This window comes from Furipterus horrens, unplaced genomic scaffold (genome assembly GCF_987537825.1).
Source record: "Furipterus horrens unplaced genomic scaffold, mFurHor1.1.pri manual_scaffold_2, whole genome shotgun sequence".
Lineage (NCBI taxonomy): Eukaryota > Metazoa > Chordata > Mammalia > Chiroptera > Furipteridae > Furipterus > Furipterus horrens.
In genome coordinates this window covers 131,258,536-131,275,054 of record NW_028327172.1, presented here as the reverse complement: position 1 = coordinate 131,275,054, position 16,519 = coordinate 131,258,536, and the positions used below count along the sequence as shown (strand labels likewise).

The window sequence follows — 16,519 nt, the reverse complement described above, 5'->3', positions numbered from 1 at the left end:
TGGAGAACTTTCAGGGAGGAAGCACAACACTCAGGATCCTGGTTCTTCCAGATGAGCACCGTGGGCATGGGGTGCTGTAGGTTCTTTATAAAGTCAACAAAACTGTTAAAATGGTTCAGAATCATTTAACATGGGAGAGCTGAGGGATCTGAAATGCCTCGTCCTCTCTGAGCAGTGGCTGGCCAGGTTTCTGACACAGGATTCCAATGGTCTTGGAACATGTGCAAACAAGAGATTCTTTCCACAAACTCACTTACTATAAGTTTTAAAGTATAGTGATACCTTGGTACTCACTGTTAAGTTGTTCCAGAACACATGACAAGTGCTGAAACCAGTGAGTACAAAACAATGAAGCATTTTCTCCTGCGGGGCAGCTTCATGACTCATACAAGTTTTAGTCCCAAGTAAATGCTGAGTGCTGAAACATTCTTTTCCTTGTCAACATGTAATGAATACAGAGTTTGATGAGTTCTGAAGCCAATGAGTACTGAGGTATGACTATATTTATTTCTTCCAAGCATTTAGGTCATCATGACCTCCTAGAAGTTTATACTTAAGATTGCCTAAAAACAAATTTTATCTAATAAAAATAAATGCAATTTATATATAAGGAATTAATTAAAGGGATATGCTTAAAAGTCTTTTAAAGTTATGGTGGAAGCAGAACTATTGTCACTTGACAATTATAGTTTGTGTGCAGTTCCTGCCTGATATCATGATGTCTTCAGTGTATCCTCATCTTATCCTGTCTCTGCACAAAGGTAAGGTAATTCATCCAAGAGGCCTTTCAGAACCATCCTGTCTAAGACAGCTCTCTCTAACTCCCGTGCCCATTACTTCCCATCTCCTTACCCTGCATAGCATCTGTTACCACCAGAGATATTATCTAATAGCTGTTTGTCCCCCAACTAGAACGTGACCTGTATAGAACAATTAGTCTTAATTACTGCTATTTCCTGAGGAGAAAGAATGATGCCTAGCAAAGAGTAAGCACTCAGAAACAAAATAAGCTTTTCTTAGAATACTTAGGAATGTTTTTGCATAAGTGGAATAGAATTCCCATATAGGTGACCCAGATTTCTGACTTATCTGAAAATGCTAATGCTTTATAGAAATGAGATAGGAAGGACATAGGACCCTCTGGATTGAGCATCACTTATCACTGTCACCCATCACCATTACCAATCACCTCTCACCATCACTAATTACCCATCACCATCATTAATCACCCAACACCCATCATCCACCATCATCACCCATCACCAGAGGAGCTTCCTCAGACCCCTCCCCAGTTAATTTTCACCCCTGCCCAACAGAGGCAACCAAACATCAGTGTTGCCTGTAGAGCTTAATGTAATCTGAATCTTGTAGTAGGAATTCCTGTGTGCAAGGCTTCTTTCACTCAGCCTATATTTCTGAGACACATTCATGTTGCTCTAGGTATAACAATTTCTTCTATTTGCTGATAAGCAGCATCACATTATATGAGAATACCACATCTCCTGGTGGTGGACACCTGGGAGATGACCAGTTATTTATTATGAATAAACTGCTACAAATGACGTGTATAGATTTCTTTGTGAACATATTCTTTCAGTGCTTTTGGTTAAATGCCTGGATGATGAAAGACCTGAGTCACAGAATAGTCATATGCTTAGTTTTATTAAAAACGGCCAGAACTTTTTCAAAAGTGGTTATAGCTCTACATTCCCACCAATCGTGGGTTCTATTTCACATTTCCCTGATGATGAGTAATGTTGAACACATTTTCATCTGCTTACTGGTCATTTTACATATATATAAATATACATATATATAAGATATACATATGAAGTATCTGCTCAAACATTTTTCCTATCTTTATGTTTTTTAAAAAAATATTTTTATTATTGACTTTTATATGTAATTTATATTCTTTCGATACCTATTCAATACTACATGTATGTTTTGAGAACTACCTATTTTTCAGCCTAAAACTTGTCTGTTCATTTTCTTTGTAATGTCTTTTAATACAGTTTAAATTTTGATGAAGTCTAATTTAATGAGAAAAAAAATTTTAAGGTATTGCTTGTTGTGTTCTAAAAAATTTTGATTACCCCGAAGTCATGATGATATTCTCTTATATTTTCTTATGTAAGCTTTAGAGTTCAGCTTTTCACCTACTTTATAATCTGTCTCAAATTAGTTTTTGTATGAGTGTGAGATGATGCCAAAGTTCTCTGCTACACACATATACAGGTATCCCATGCTTTTTGATAGTTCGTGTTAGACTGCTTCACTTTTACAAAAGACTACATTAGTACCTATTTTTACTAACTGAAAGAAATAGATTTTTGCTTTTACAAAAAAATAATGTGGAAAGCTAAAACAGAATTCAGAGCTTGTTCTGCAGTAACCAGAGCACAAAGAGGCAGTGCTCCCCCAGAGCAGGGAGAGTAGCCCCCTGAGCACCTTCCCTGGGAACCACACTCAGTATCGCAGCCTCAAGCTCCAGAGCTTTGACCTGTGTCTGTGAGCATCTGTGCTTTATCTTGACTCATTGGGTCACCAAAAAGTTTATTTATTTTTCTGTACAATGGCTCTAGTAGTACTTAGTTTTCTTTAACTTCACTTGAAACAGTTTTGTTAGATTGTTTTGTAACATCTGTCATATCAGTGTACATTAAAAGAAAACTTATCAAAATTGGTGAATTTTTGTGCAGCCACTTTAATATTGAAGTTGGAAGAAAACATGTGACATTTTCATTGTATTATGCTTTATTATTTCAAGAAAGGTGAAAATGCAACTGAAACACAAAGAAAAGACTTGTGCAGCTTATGAAGAAGGTGCTGTGACTGATCGAATGTGTTAAAAGTGGTTTGTGAAGCTTCTTGGTACTATTGACATTTTGGCCAAATAATTCTTTGCTGTGGGGCTGTTTTATGCATTGGAAGATGTTTAGCAGCACCCCTGGCCTCTAAATAGTGAGTAATCGCTGACATACTCAAATATCCAATCAATTAAGTTATTGGAGAAAATGAAAAATGTGTCTTTTATTTTACAGAAAAAACCTAAATGGACTTTTTGACCAAACCGATATTTTACGCATCACTTAGCAAGATGTGTCCTAAGATAATTGTTTGCTCACTTCACCCCATTTCAGCTTACAAAAGGTTTCTTAGGAACAGTCTACTTTTCAACCCATGTGATAGATTTTTAAAGGGTTCCCATCATGGTCCCAGGAGAAACAAATGAAGTTGAACAACTATTAAAAACTATAAATAGAGAACTTTCCTCATTAGCTATTCTCAACACTAATAGTTATTACAAAAAGTGAATCTGTACTGTATGTCATATGGTAACTGATGTTTTGGTAGTGATACTGAAAACAAAACAGAACAGAGTGGCTTCCTTGCGCAATGGGAGCTCCAATGTCATTGGGAGCATTACTGGAACGGTCCTTGGAACAGATTCCTGAGACTTCTCATATGAGTCCCTCTTGAATTATTTAGAAGAACGGGAAGATCAAAAGTACTCAAAACCAATATACCATTCCATAAATCTTTAAATTAAAATGGGTTTAAAATGCAATGTTTATTTTAAAGAGTAGATTTTTTCTAGGTGTGGCTAAGAGTGCTTAGTAGTGTAAAATAAGTGAGTGTAACTGGGAGTATGAGAGAAGGAAAAAAAGTGAAGGAGGGAGTAAAGGTAGGTTGGGGGTGGGGGAGATGAAAGAGAATAACACAGGTTGCAAGGGGAATCCAATACCTCAGTCATTCAGGAATGTGAAAGAAGCCTGGGGCAGTCACAATGAATGAGTCCTGACCTTCTGAAGATGGTGGAATAGGTAGGCAGCATGACAACTGGAAAAAGAGATGAACAGATGGAGATGAAGTGAGAACAATAGTCATGTTCACCAACTGAAGTTTATTATTTTCTCAGCACGACTGGGAGAGTGGAAAGGAATGAGAACAAGAATCTTCAGTGTGGGGTAGGACAAACCAGTTCTTTTGGAGTTACTGGACCAGACTATGGACCCAACTTGGTCTCTGATTATGTGACTTGCAAAGGTGATTTCATTTTGCTGTCTGTGTTCACTCATCTCTTCTTAAAAAAGGAATTATAAAATAAATATCAACAGTATGCTTTGAGATGGATGAGTGTTGAATAAGTGAATATTGCCTTTAATTTATTGAATGATTATTATTTGCCATGAACCAGGGACTTTGATGCGTCATCTATTTCAATTCTATCAAACTGCGATAGACACATTTACATCCCACTGAAAGGAAGTGACCAAAGTCACACAGGTAGTGCAGATAACTAGAGTCTAAAGTCCAACTTTTTACACCATGCCACATTTCTCCCTCTAAATGACTCTCTCTCCTGTGATTTGTCTTTGTTGCCTAGTATTGCTTAGGATCCAGCACATCTTTTTCACATAGGAAGCTGACACTACATCTCCACCAAATAGTGACATACACCAAGAGTGGCCATGCCTTTGCTTTAAGGAGTCCGTCTATAGTCTTTTACCTCCCCCACCAATAGAACTTTCTCAAAATTTTGTGAATGTGTGAATCCTAAATACCTGGCCAGTCACAGGGTGTGAGTAATACTAATACATTACAAACCTGTTTTTATAACTTTTTATTTTTCCTGAAAATTACCATTTTGAGTGTATCTGCATTATGTTCAATTAGGTTCACTATTTTTTCCAGTTTTATTGAGAAGTGATTAACATACATCACTGTGTCAGTTTAAGGCATACAGCGTGTGGTTTGATTTATATATATTGTGAGATGATTACAATAGGTTCAGCTAATATTAATTTTCTCACATAGATAACAATTTAAAAAAATTTTCCTTATAATGAGAACTCTGAGGATTTATTCTTAATAATTTTCCTATTTATCAAATAGCAGTATTAGCTATGTTCATCACTTTGAACATTGCACCCCTGGTACTAAAAGTTTGTACTCAGTTCATTTTTTTTAAAAACTATACAATCTTCTAAGTATTGGTCAATGCATGTAAGAGACAAGAATAAATTTGCATTCCATAGGTCTGTAAAGAAAAGTATTATAACAACCAATAACTAATTACCCAAAAAGATAAGTAAGGATAACCTAAATCCCTTCCAAAAGGTCCAGCATGCTGGCCTTCGCTTGTATAGTCACTGGATTTTTGTTTCCATCAGAGTCTGTTATGCTTTTGTCTCTGTGTAAAATAAGATGAACAGAGATCTGTGATAATTTTTATCAATGTGTTTTTTGCATTACCTTCACAGATTCTATATAATAGCTATAATCCTAACTTTTGATTCACAAGGGTCCCTGCCTAGAATCTTAAAGCGTCTTAAATCCTGGTATATTCTTCTCTGCTTTAGTCTGCTAGAATCTAACACACAAATTCCTCTGAAAATTCTTTGACATACTGCACTTTAAAAAACAATTATTTTTAAAAGAATGTTCATTAAACTATTTTGAGAGACAAAAATGAAAGTAGTAGCTATAATTCAGTTTTCCATTTTGAATTTAAAATGTGCATTCTTTGTAGTCTTGGTATTTTTTAATTAAAATGAACACTATATTGTAGGAGATAATTTATAGAAAAAATACACACAGGTACTCTGAATGTCAGCTTCAACCTAATTTAAACTGTTTACATATTCAGAGGGGAAAAGCCTAAACTGTTAAGTTTTAACCTTGGTGAGGGCTGAGACTGAAGCTCTACAAAATAAACAGATTTCTCCCAATTAGGAGTAGACTCCATAACTTCTTAGAATGAGGGCTGCTGACTGGTAGGTAACAAAACCAATAACATTTTAAGTTATAAATCTCTGATTTGCAAACTTTAGCAGGCAACAGATTCACATGGGGGCGGGGGGGGTGGTTGTTCAAACACAATGGCTGGGACAGCCCCCAGCCCCCATTTTTTGGTTCTGTAGGTTTAGGGGCCCTGGAAATTACGTTTCTAACAAGTACACAGCTGGGGTTGATGCTTCTGTAGCTCCTGCCCCTACTGAGACCCAGTTATAGGGAGTCTTTTTTTAAGGGAGCATTTGTTCGCCACAGAATCAGTGGAACAACTTCACTTTACCCTAAAGTAAACCCATCAAGAGCCAGTAGATACAACAGGGATCTTCCGGGCCCGTCTGACCCTTTTCCCGCAGGTCAGGCAGGTACGCCGGCGAGCAGGTGTGTCCCTTGCCCCTGGGATGGGGCCTCGATTCGCACACGAAGGATCTCCGTGACTGTGTCCCTGCTCCCCACCCCCTCACCCGACCCCCAGAGTCACAGCCTTGGGCCTGGGGAAGGCAGGGAGCAGGGAGCCCCGAGATCGGAGGGGTAGGGACAGAGGGACTCAGGATAAAGGAGATGGAGCAGAGGCGAGACGGAGAAAAGGAGATGTTCCCCGAGGCTGGAGAAGGGTGAACAGGGGTAGACAGAGGAGATACGGACAGGGACGAGCAGGTGACGGAGATCCGCCCGGCTCCCCTCAGTCAGGCCGCGACACACCGAGTTGCCTTGCGTAACGCAAGGGACGCGGTGACAGGGCAGTAACGGTTGGGGAAAGGTGTCCGAGAGACCGCTCCCTGCAGACCCAGACCGGCCTTGAGTGACGAGGGCCTGGGTGACCGGTAACCGGCTGGGGTGGCAGGGACTGAACGGGTACAAGAAGAGAACCAGCTCCCTCGGCCAGGCCACGGGCGCACTGAACCGCTCGGCCGCGCACCTCCCAGCGCCGACTCCTTCGGCGAGCGGCGGCCCTCGCCTTAAATACCCTGCTAAAAATAGCCTGCGAGGTCTCTCTCCAATCAGAGACGACCAAAGTTCGAATTTAGCCAATGGCGAGGGCCGTGATGGAGAGGCTCGGTCACGCCAGGCGGGGCCGCGCTGAGCCGGCGCCCGCCATTGGCCGAAGCTGACATCATCGGCGCGCAGCCCCCGGGCCGGGCGCGGCGTGATTGGGCGGTGCGCGGGGCGGGCCGTACAAGTCACGTGGCGGGGGAGGGAATGGGGGGAGTTAGGCCTGGAGGAGGGGGATCTGGCAGCGGAGGTTTGAATAGGGAAGTTTTGCAGGGGTTACGTTTGCAGTCAGTCCGGTGTTTGCAAATATTGTGTGGGCTAGCGAGCGCGTCTCCGGGCTCCGGCAGGATCTGAACCCGCGGCGCCTCATTGCTGTGCACTGAGTTTGCATGAAACTTTCCCGGCACTGCAGGCACTGTCGCTGCGCTCCCGACTCCCGACCGCACATCTCCGTGTTGGTACAGCAGCGGGGACTGTCTTTTCCAACCCGACATGGATGTACTCCCAATGTGCAGCATCTTCCAGGAACTCCAGATTGTGCACGAGACCGGGTACTTCTCGGCGTTGCCCTCCCTGGAGGAATATTGGCAACAGGTAAATAGGAATTGTGTGCCAGGTACCCCGGTGCGCCTCGGAGGGAGTGCATGCACGCACGGACAGGACGATGTGTGGTTGGAGGTTCAGTGCTATTGCTTTGGCTTTTTTTAAATAAAAAAAATATATATATATGGTTTGGGGGGAAAATTTTTTTTTAAATTAAAATAATTAGTCTTAAAACGTACTCCTGCCACCGGTGCGGGAGGCACCTTAAAAAGGCTTTTTCCTGCGTGGAGCGGAGTTGTCATTTGCGTGGCGCTAGCAGCGCTTCGTCTCTCCCAGTATATTTGCCCGTTTCTGGGGCTTCTGAACTAGAGGGCAGACCCAGCTCCGCTGCCTGATCCCGGCCCGAGCTCTTGGCAGAAGTTTGGTACTTGTACCAGCTCCAGACTCCACAGCTGGAACTTGTCATTTGAACTTGCGTGGATGCCAGGGGTATTTTTTTTTAAGGAGATTTGTTTTTGTTTTCCTTTTTGGTCTTTGTACTTAGAGGGTGTTTTTCCTTTTTAAGTTAGAAATTTCACCAGCAAAACATCCACCAGCTCCTTTTCTCTAACAGGCCACCATTTCCAGTTGCTTCTTTGGAATCCTTAACATATGCCTCCATCTGCCTTGTTTTTCTTACCTGACTCTTTTGTTGACCAAAAAAAAAAAAAAAAAAAAAAAAAAGAAAGAAAGAAACCAACAGTGTTTGCACAACCAGTGACTTATCAGTCATATGACAATGAGTCCCTCTGAATTGCTTCAAGTCTGAGTTTGGGAAGAAGAGCCTTGGTTTCCGGCATTTTTTAGTGGAACTGGAATTTCTGGCATTGGACAATTATGAAACTTAATTTCCCCCCTCTAATTTGTTAGGATTACCTGAAGGGACAGAGCTTTTGACAGTTGCTCCATTGTTTTTAAAAACAGAAAGGGCTGTTTCTAACCTGCTAGACTGATGGCTTTTTGACACAAACTACAAATATATTCTGTGGATTTCACAGCTTAAAGAGAGATGAAATGCTAAGTGTGGCAACTTTCACATGCCTGCTTAATTGTTCTCAGTCCTGTCCTGCCTTCCTCTCCCCTCCCCCCTTTTCCTCCTTAAGAAGCTGCTCCCTAAGACGTGATTGAAATTGATCTAAGTAGTTTCCTTCGGGCATTTGGGATTTGGGCCACAAGCCAGGCTGAGCTTTCCTTTGCCTTCAGAGGCTTTTAAACTCTCGGAGAGCTTCGTTCTGGTCCCCAGTGCTCATCAGCATAATGGAGATTTTAAATTAGCCAGATGATTAAAGTTTAACAAGATCTCAATAAATGTGCTTTCGTTTTTCTTTGAAACATCCATAAAATATCTAGCCATCTATCCTCAGAACAGTCTGGTGTGTGTTGTAACCCAGACATCCAATTTTAAGGGTAAAGAGAAAACAATGGTTGTTTTTCCCCCTTTGCTTGCTCATGCTTGCTCTGTGAGGATTCTGTGGGGAGGGGGAAGGGTATGTGCTATATTATGATAGCAGGCACATTGCTAAAATCAAGCATGAGCCCATTTGGGTAGCTTAGCTAGCTAGTACTGAACGTCATTTGCTAAAAAGAGTAGAGTGGGCCGTAGAAATTTAAATCTGTAGAAGTGTGGTCATATAGATAACCTTCTATGGCCATCAAGGCAATTGATCCTGATGAAGAGAAGGGCAGATATAATTTAATCCTAAAATGTTTCCTACCGTTTTTCTTTTCCAGTGGCTAGAAAGTTTGAAATGGTGGGGAGAGGGGATGCTGGTCTCTCGGCAGTTTGTAGCTTCTTGAAAGGTTGGTTGTGGGTCTGGGGAGGGGGCACTCTGTCCATGACACACTGCATGTATATCTGAACCCCGTCCTTTTTTGGCTGCTGGTCAGAATTTCAAAAGGAAGTCTCCTCTGGCATTGCGTGAAAGAAATAGAGTGATGACTCATACAGTTGTACTCTTGGCCAGTAGATAAAGTTCTTGTCCATTGTGGCACTCCCAGCAGGGCCCGGAGGAATTTCCCCTCCTGCATCCTTTACAATAGCAGATGGCCATTCTGGAATGATTTCTCCACTCTGTTGTTGAAGCTCTTGTTTTTCTCTGACCACTGTGGAAGTCATTAAAAGTTGTGTGCACTCATGGCCCTGCACTTGGGAATGGCATTCTTTGAAAGCCTGCTAGGTCTGGGCTAAGCAGGAAATGGGTGGTTTCTGTGCAGCTCCATTGATGTCCTTGAATATAGACCATCAGCTTGCTGCGTCTGCTCACTGAGTGTGGCCCTGTGCTGTCAGCTGTGTCTGCAACGGGAGACACATGCAATGTCAGAACACATTGCATTGCGTGCGGTGCAGCCTTTTTGTCTTGTGCCTGAGAAAGGAGGATGGCTGGGGCTTTTCTTAATGCACATGGTTCTTGAGTGTCAGATAATCTGGCTAAACCTGTCAGGGGTGTGTGTCTGAGGCTGGTTTTCGTTGTGTGGTTTACAGAAACTCATTAGAAACATCAACACTGGTAACTATAACAAACACTGGCTTAGTGACCTTCAGTCACCGTGGTCTTTGGTCCTACATGGTATTTCTTCTCAATCCATTCCCATTCCTAGAAACAGCTTTCCTCTTGCTCTCCTAAAGACACGGTTCTTATAGTGACATGGCCACAGTCTGTTTGCCCTTCATTCCTGCATGTTTTTGGAAAAGTGCTTTTGGTTCTGTTTTCAGTTGTCATAATCACGAGCCTCCCTGTGGTTCCTTTCGCACAGACCTGCTTGGAGTTGGAGCGTTACCTCCAGAGTGAACCCTGCTATGTGTCAGCCTCCGAAATAAAATTTGACAGCCAAGAAGATCTGTGGACCAAAATCATCCTGGCTCGGGAGAAAAAGGAGGACCCGGAAGTGAAGGTGTCCCCCAGCCCTACAGAGGATACTCTAAGCAGCCCCAACTTTGGTTACAACCTGGAGACCAACAGCTTGAACTCTGATGTGAGCAGCGAGTCATCTGACAGTTCTGAGGAACTCTCACCCACTTCCAAGTTTACCTCTGACCCCATCGGCGAAGTGCTGGTCAACTCGGGGAACCTGAGCTCGTCTGTCACCTCCACACCTCCTTCTTCTCCAGAACTGAGCAGAGACCCTTCTCACCCATGGGGCTGTGCGCCTGGTGAGCCACACCCTCCAGGGAAGATACGCAGTGGGACTTCGGGGAAGCCTGGTGACAAGGGCAGTGGGGACGCCTCCCCAGATGGCCGGAGAAGGGTGCATCGATGCCACTTTAACGGTTGCAGAAAAGTTTACACCAAAAGCTCCCACTTGAAAGCACATCAGCGCACTCACACAGGTCAGTCCCTCCTGTGACCTGGGAGGTGGGCCGCTGGTGGGCACCACTGAATTGTACCAGCCCTGGGAGGGGGCCGGGCTCCGCAGAAGGCTGTCAGAGCAGACACATCCTCACCTCACTCTTTCCCCAAAGAGTTGGGTCTCTGGGGAAGACAGATTAGGAGGTGAAAGACTGGACATGTGCTCGATGAATGGTTGACACTTTCAGAGTAAACAGACAAGAGGTAAATCACGTTCTCCATCTCCACCCAACCCCCAACCCACTCCAATCCTCTCTGTTATCAGGACCTATTATACTTAGTTTGCAGTGTCCACAATAATGTTACATGCTGTTGCCTCTGATTTTTTTTTTTTAATGAAACTCAAGGTTCAGCGGAGAGGGTGGCTGGGCAATGTGGAGCATTCCGGTGTTGACAGTGGTATGAGGATTGAGCTTGACCATAGACTTCATATGTAGCAGTATTGGTCAGTGGGTGCTTACTAGGAATTTCTCTATGGATCATGCTGCTTTTGTTTTCTGATACCAATTTTTTTAGAAATGAAATTTCTTAAAAAAATACCACAACCTAGATGAAAGTTCCACTTAAAATTACCATGATAGTCTCTAGGGTTATTGGTGATGAGTCACAGAAATTTTAGAGCTGAAAGGGATCTTAGAGATCAAGACACCAAGACTCTCATCTTACCAATAATGAGAGGAGATGGCTGAGCCCTCAATTAGGGTCCCCAAAATGCTCATGGCAGAGTGGGATCAGGACCCAGGTGTCATTTGTCCCCATAGCATTCTCTAGGACTGGTTTTGGCAAAAAATGTTCAATATCCTCAGGTCACATGTTTAGTGAATTCATATTTATAATCAGACCAAGGGACAGAGTGAACTTGGTTATTTGATTGCCATTTAGAAAGTTCTTTGAAGACTTTGCATGGGGTTTCCCAGAAACTCATGACTTCAGTTCTGGAGAAATGGAGTTTCTCAGGAAATGACAAAGGTCATTCCACAGGGAAGTGAGTAAGGAGCAAAATAAGTGCTTGGAAGAAACCGTTTCCATGGAGAAAGCAATAAAACCCTGCCCTTGGAGAGGCTGTGGGTCCAGTGGGCTGACACATCACCTCCGAAGTATTTCTCCAGGCTGAGTAATTGTCCTCCATACATGTTAACTGAATATGGTTATGTGGGCTCTAGGTCCCTTCCGCAGCACTTGGAGGACTGAGGCTAGGTGAGGAAAGAACGCCGGGGTGTCGCTTTCTGAGTACCAGCTGCTGTACCCAATTGAGGTGTTAGGAGTTCCTGGGGCCACCAGACCTGGAGCTTGCTAATGAGTTGACTTTCACCATGTGCTGTCATAGCAGGGCTCCTTCCCTCCTCACTGGTCAGTGAAATCATGGTGTGCTTGTCCTGTCTTCTCTTCCCAGGAGAAAAGCCTTACAGATGCTCATGGGAAGGGTGTGAGTGGCGTTTTGCAAGAAGCGATGAGTTAACCAGACACTTCAGAAAGCACACTGGTGCCAAGCCTTTTAAATGTTCTCACTGTGACAGGTATGTGCTTGAAGCTCTGGGTTCTGGAATGCCATCCCCATAGTGGTGTAGGAAGGCAGATGTTTTCCTGTCCTATATTGGCCTTTTTTTAGCCTAGAACTTAAACATCTCTGATATGCCAGTTGTGCAAGCTAAGATGCTCTTGTGTGTGTAAAACTAGAGTGATTTCATTCCTACTTTCTGAAAACAGGCCTTCAGTAGTTTTCGAATTTTAAGACTGTGCAGTAAGATTGGTCAGAAACTCTAAAGAGTTGAATGGAGACCTTAATTTATGTTCCTATCAGCTGGAATTTCCTGCCCCCTGAAAATGAATTGTAATGACTGAGTGGATTGCCAGCTTCCCTTTGAGAAGAGCTGGGTGGGAGGTCTATAAGTGAACTAGGGCTGGAGACCTAACCTCTCTGATGCTGATTGGCTCTGCAGGTGTTTCTCCAGGTCCGACCACCTGGCCCTGCACATGAAGAGGCACCTCTGAGGGAGCAGAGTGTGAATCCTGCGGCTAAAACGGCTTCCAGGCTGAGAGATGGCCTTGGAAGGAGGGTGCGTGTTCCAGCCAAAGCATGCCATTTTGCACCCCACCCAGTTGCCTCCAGGACCTCTCTTTGGAAGGTCTTTCGAGGGCGAAAAAAATCATGTCAGAAGCGGCAGAGCGCCTGTGGTGTGTGGTGTTTGGGTGGCCTGGACTCGCACTGGTCCCTAAGCCTTTGCCGTGAGCATGTGCACTGAGAATGTTAATGGTTGGGTTGACTGTATGTGGAGGATCTATAGGGACTGTGTGATGAGGCAGAGTCTTTCCTGTGCAGGGGCAAGACTGCAAGAGACAGACAGAAATGTTGTTTGAATGTTTTGTGTGTGATGGGTAAACCATGAGATGAGATAACCACCAATCATTTCCTGGGGGGGTGTCTGCGCCTTAGAAAAGAAAAAAAAAAGGGGGGGTGAACATGGAGGGCGGGAGTGTGAGTGGTCAGGACCCTGAGTGGTGAGTGGGTGTGGGAGGGGGGAGCCCTCCTGTGTGAGAGGGACGTTGGCGTCTGGTGCAGCTATGAAACGTGCAATGTGTCAAGTAGCTTGTTCTACTGGCTACAACAGCTCATTTGTTACCAGTTGTATAAGCTGTGTATTTACAGATATAACACAATGGTAACCTTTCCTTATAAGACAAAAGTAATGCATGGTCTAGGGAACTTTCTGCTTTTCCATTTTTAAATCAGAACTACAGTTTTGACTCCAGTTACTGAGCAGCTAAAATGCAATTTGTCAAAATTAGTGATTCCCTAGCCATCTGGGCCTGGCAATACACAATATTTCTCCCCCTTCGATTTTGTAACACTCCGCTTCCAGAAAGGTGGCGTGCAGCATAGGATTATTTTTTAAATGATTCTGAATTTAACGACCTTTTTGGAGAATTTAGTGATGTCCTTTGAGACATTGGACACATGCTGGGTGTCAAGAATGCAAGGGCCGGGAGCTCCTGGTCTAATGTAACGTTAGACTAAGAACCTAAAGTTTTTCTCAGTTGGGTGGATGAAACCACTAAAGCTTAGAAAGTGTTTTCTCATGCAGCTATGTTTCTCTTATTTATGCCTTGAGGACTAATTTCTGGTTTTCTAGCTGTTAATGCACTGTAGATCTTTATAATGGTGCCTTATGCAAGTGGCCCCTTACGTGGGGGTCTCATACAGGGGTATGGGTGATGCATGCTTTATTAAGGCTCTTTTTTCACCTGGCATTGTACTGTATCAATGTAAAATACAGAAAAGAAAAATCTCTTTAAGGTCCTCCTTCACAAAGACAAATAGAGATGAAACCCCCCCCAAACAAGTCAGTATTTACTCAGTATTTTAGACAACTTGACCGTCAGTGTTAAAAAGTGGAAAACACGTGATAATTGGAAAATCTGATCATTTCTGTCACCACGGGACTTTCATATAGACTTTGCACAACAGTTGTATAGATCACACACCGGCTGTATTTAATATGTACTATTTTCACACATATTAAAGATACAGAAGTATAAAAAACAATGTTAATGTATTGGCTTAAAAGGCACAAGTTTCACATATCTATCTAGCTATCTGTTGGTAATACAGAAAGTATATTAATTTTTGTAAAAGTGGGCAGAACTCTTGTGTGTGTATATATATTTGTGTGTATAGTATATGTATGTGTGTGTGTATATATATATATACATATATAATATATAAATATTTTTTTAAGGAGAAATTAGATGTTTAGCTAGAAAATTTCACAGCCTATGAAGAAATATTTCAAAATGGCCATAAAGGAGGTAAAAATGAAAACTATGACTTTTATAAAGGCTTTATCTTTAATTTAATGATTTGCTACACTCTTGGCATAGACTCTGTTCCAGACTGCTGACTTTGCTCATCCTTATTGGCAGGTCTGGAACAGGGTACTCTTGGCTGTTCAAAAATGGCATGAACAGAATACTAGCCCACCAACTGGTCTCAGACACACTACGGTTTTGATTTTGAATTTCAGCCTTATTAGAAAATCTAAGAGTCAGCTAATTACAGGGATTCTTTTTTTAGAACATTTTTTATGCAGATGAAGATATTTTTTTTCAGCACATAGATTCTTCACATTTTTTCAACAAATAATTTCCCTGAATTGGCACACTGCAGTGTGGACAGCTGATATTTCATCCAGCTGCTGGCTTGTGGGTGTGAATCTTTTCTTAATATATATATATACACATATATATACACGTGAGTCTGGCTGGGCTGGTATTTTGTTTGATCTTCCTGGAAATGAGCAATGATGAAAGCTCACTTAACTGGTTTTTTTTTTTATCTGGGCTGATGAATACACTTACCTAAAGAACTCATTTCAATTTGCTAAGGGGGAAAATGCACTTTTGGCAATTCAAAATCCAGGCACTTGATTTACTGGATTTTGGAAAACTCCTTTTTTGGCCCTGCTGTGCGCCTAGCCATAACAATTCCATTAAGCAAGAAGGTAAACAAAAGACAAAAAGAAAGAAAAAAACAACAACTTGTGCTAGCTTGTCTCACTTATGAAACACCATGGAGTTGTTTGATTGGGTGGGGCTGGGTGCCATGTATATCCATGCCTGTAATTTTCATAATAAACAACTACATAAAGAATTACATTCTGTTCAGGTGATAACTGAGCCTCAATCAAGCAGAACCTTTTTGCTTGACATTGAAAAATTTCTATTAGTGAAATTTCTTTTTTTTTGGAAGCACCCTGTTATCTAAAGAATCTTTGTAAGATTTTTGTAAAATTTTGTTTTACAAGATTTTATTTGAAATTGTTTTTTGCAAGATTGTTATATTTCTGTATGAATGTATTTTTTATCGGAATAACATAAAAGAATTCTTATCAGCATCTGAACTCTGGTTGTTTCTTTCTGGGGACTGGGGGGAGGTGAAACAAATTCCTGCTCTATTAATCAAACTTGGGAAATCTCCCTTGTGTTACCCTAAAAACCATTTGCCTGCCTTGTCCCTTCCTGTCAACTTCACAGCCTAACCTGGGAGCTAATGTGCAAAGAGCAGCTTAATGTTGCTGCCCTGAAGTGTACTGAATTCCCTTCTCCAGAAACTGACAGAAGCAACCACCAGGCTTCGGGGCACAGTAGGAAAACATTTGCTGTGTTTTATCTTCCTGTCACTCCAGCCAGGGGAATATACTGCAGAGGCATCTGCACAATGACAAACGTGAATGCCTCCTTTCCCTTCCTCATGCTCCAGCAGCCCTGTTCCAGTTAAGCAGTTAAATCAGGGCCAGCCTTCTCGGACCTGGCCCACGCACCTGGCTGAGATGTCACGGAGGAAGGCAAAAATGACAGGAGGGACAGGCCCAAAAGCTGTCCTGGATTTCTCCAGCCTACCCTTACGTGCCTTCTTTGGTTAGACCAGTAAAACAAGGGAGAAAGATTATTTACATGACCACCAGGTAATTTAACATCCTTTCTTTTAAGGGCCAATGGGATACATTCAATGTAGAGTCTGAAAATAAATAGTCCACTTTTGGTTTTTTAGAAGGGTTTCATGTGAGTAGTGTTAGATCTTGGTCTCAGTTTTACTGCATAATTAGCAGCATTAGTTTATCTGCAAGTCCATTTTCAGGTCATATTAAGCTCAGTAGTGATAGGTTAAAAGCAATGTGTGCTTTCTAGAAGGGGATATGGGATCGTGGAAATTTCCATGGGAAAGCTTCTTAATGTCCTTAATGTGAGGAAGTTCTCACATTTCAGTTGCTTTAAGTGCTTATGACTTCTCTTCATAGCAGACC

The 16,519-nt window shown here is 42.4% G+C and overlaps 1 protein-coding gene across 1 annotated transcript; it reads left to right on the top strand.

Moving 5' to 3' along the window:
* The first annotated feature begins 7,036 nt into the window (after positions 1-7,036).
* Positions 7,037-15,610, top strand: KLF6 (KLF transcription factor 6). The gene is made up of 4 exons (XM_090266451.1): positions 7,037-7,383; positions 10,126-10,699; positions 12,112-12,235; positions 12,659-15,610. The coding sequence occupies exons 1-4, from the start codon at positions 7,282-7,284 to the stop codon at positions 12,708-12,710; spliced, it is 852 nt and encodes a 283-aa protein (XP_090122577.1). The 5' UTR covers positions 7,037-7,281; the 3' UTR covers positions 12,711-15,610.
* Positions 15,611-16,519: the final 909 nt, after the last annotated feature.

What these genes read in the sequence shown, in the direction of transcription:
- KLF6 (XM_090266451.1), top strand. Translation starts at nt 7,282, where the DNA reads ATGGATGTACTCCCAATGTGCAGCATCTTCCAGGAACTCCAGATTGTG. An exon ending in TGGAGGAATATTGGCAACAG is followed by an intron (nt 7,384 to 10,125) that starts GTAAATAGGAAT and finishes CCTTTCGCACAG; the next exon opens with ACCTGCTTGGAGTTGGAGCG. An exon ending in AAATGTTCTCACTGTGACAG is followed by an intron (nt 12,236 to 12,658) that starts GTATGTGCTTGA and finishes TTGGCTCTGCAG; the next exon opens with GTGTTTCTCCAGGTCCGACC.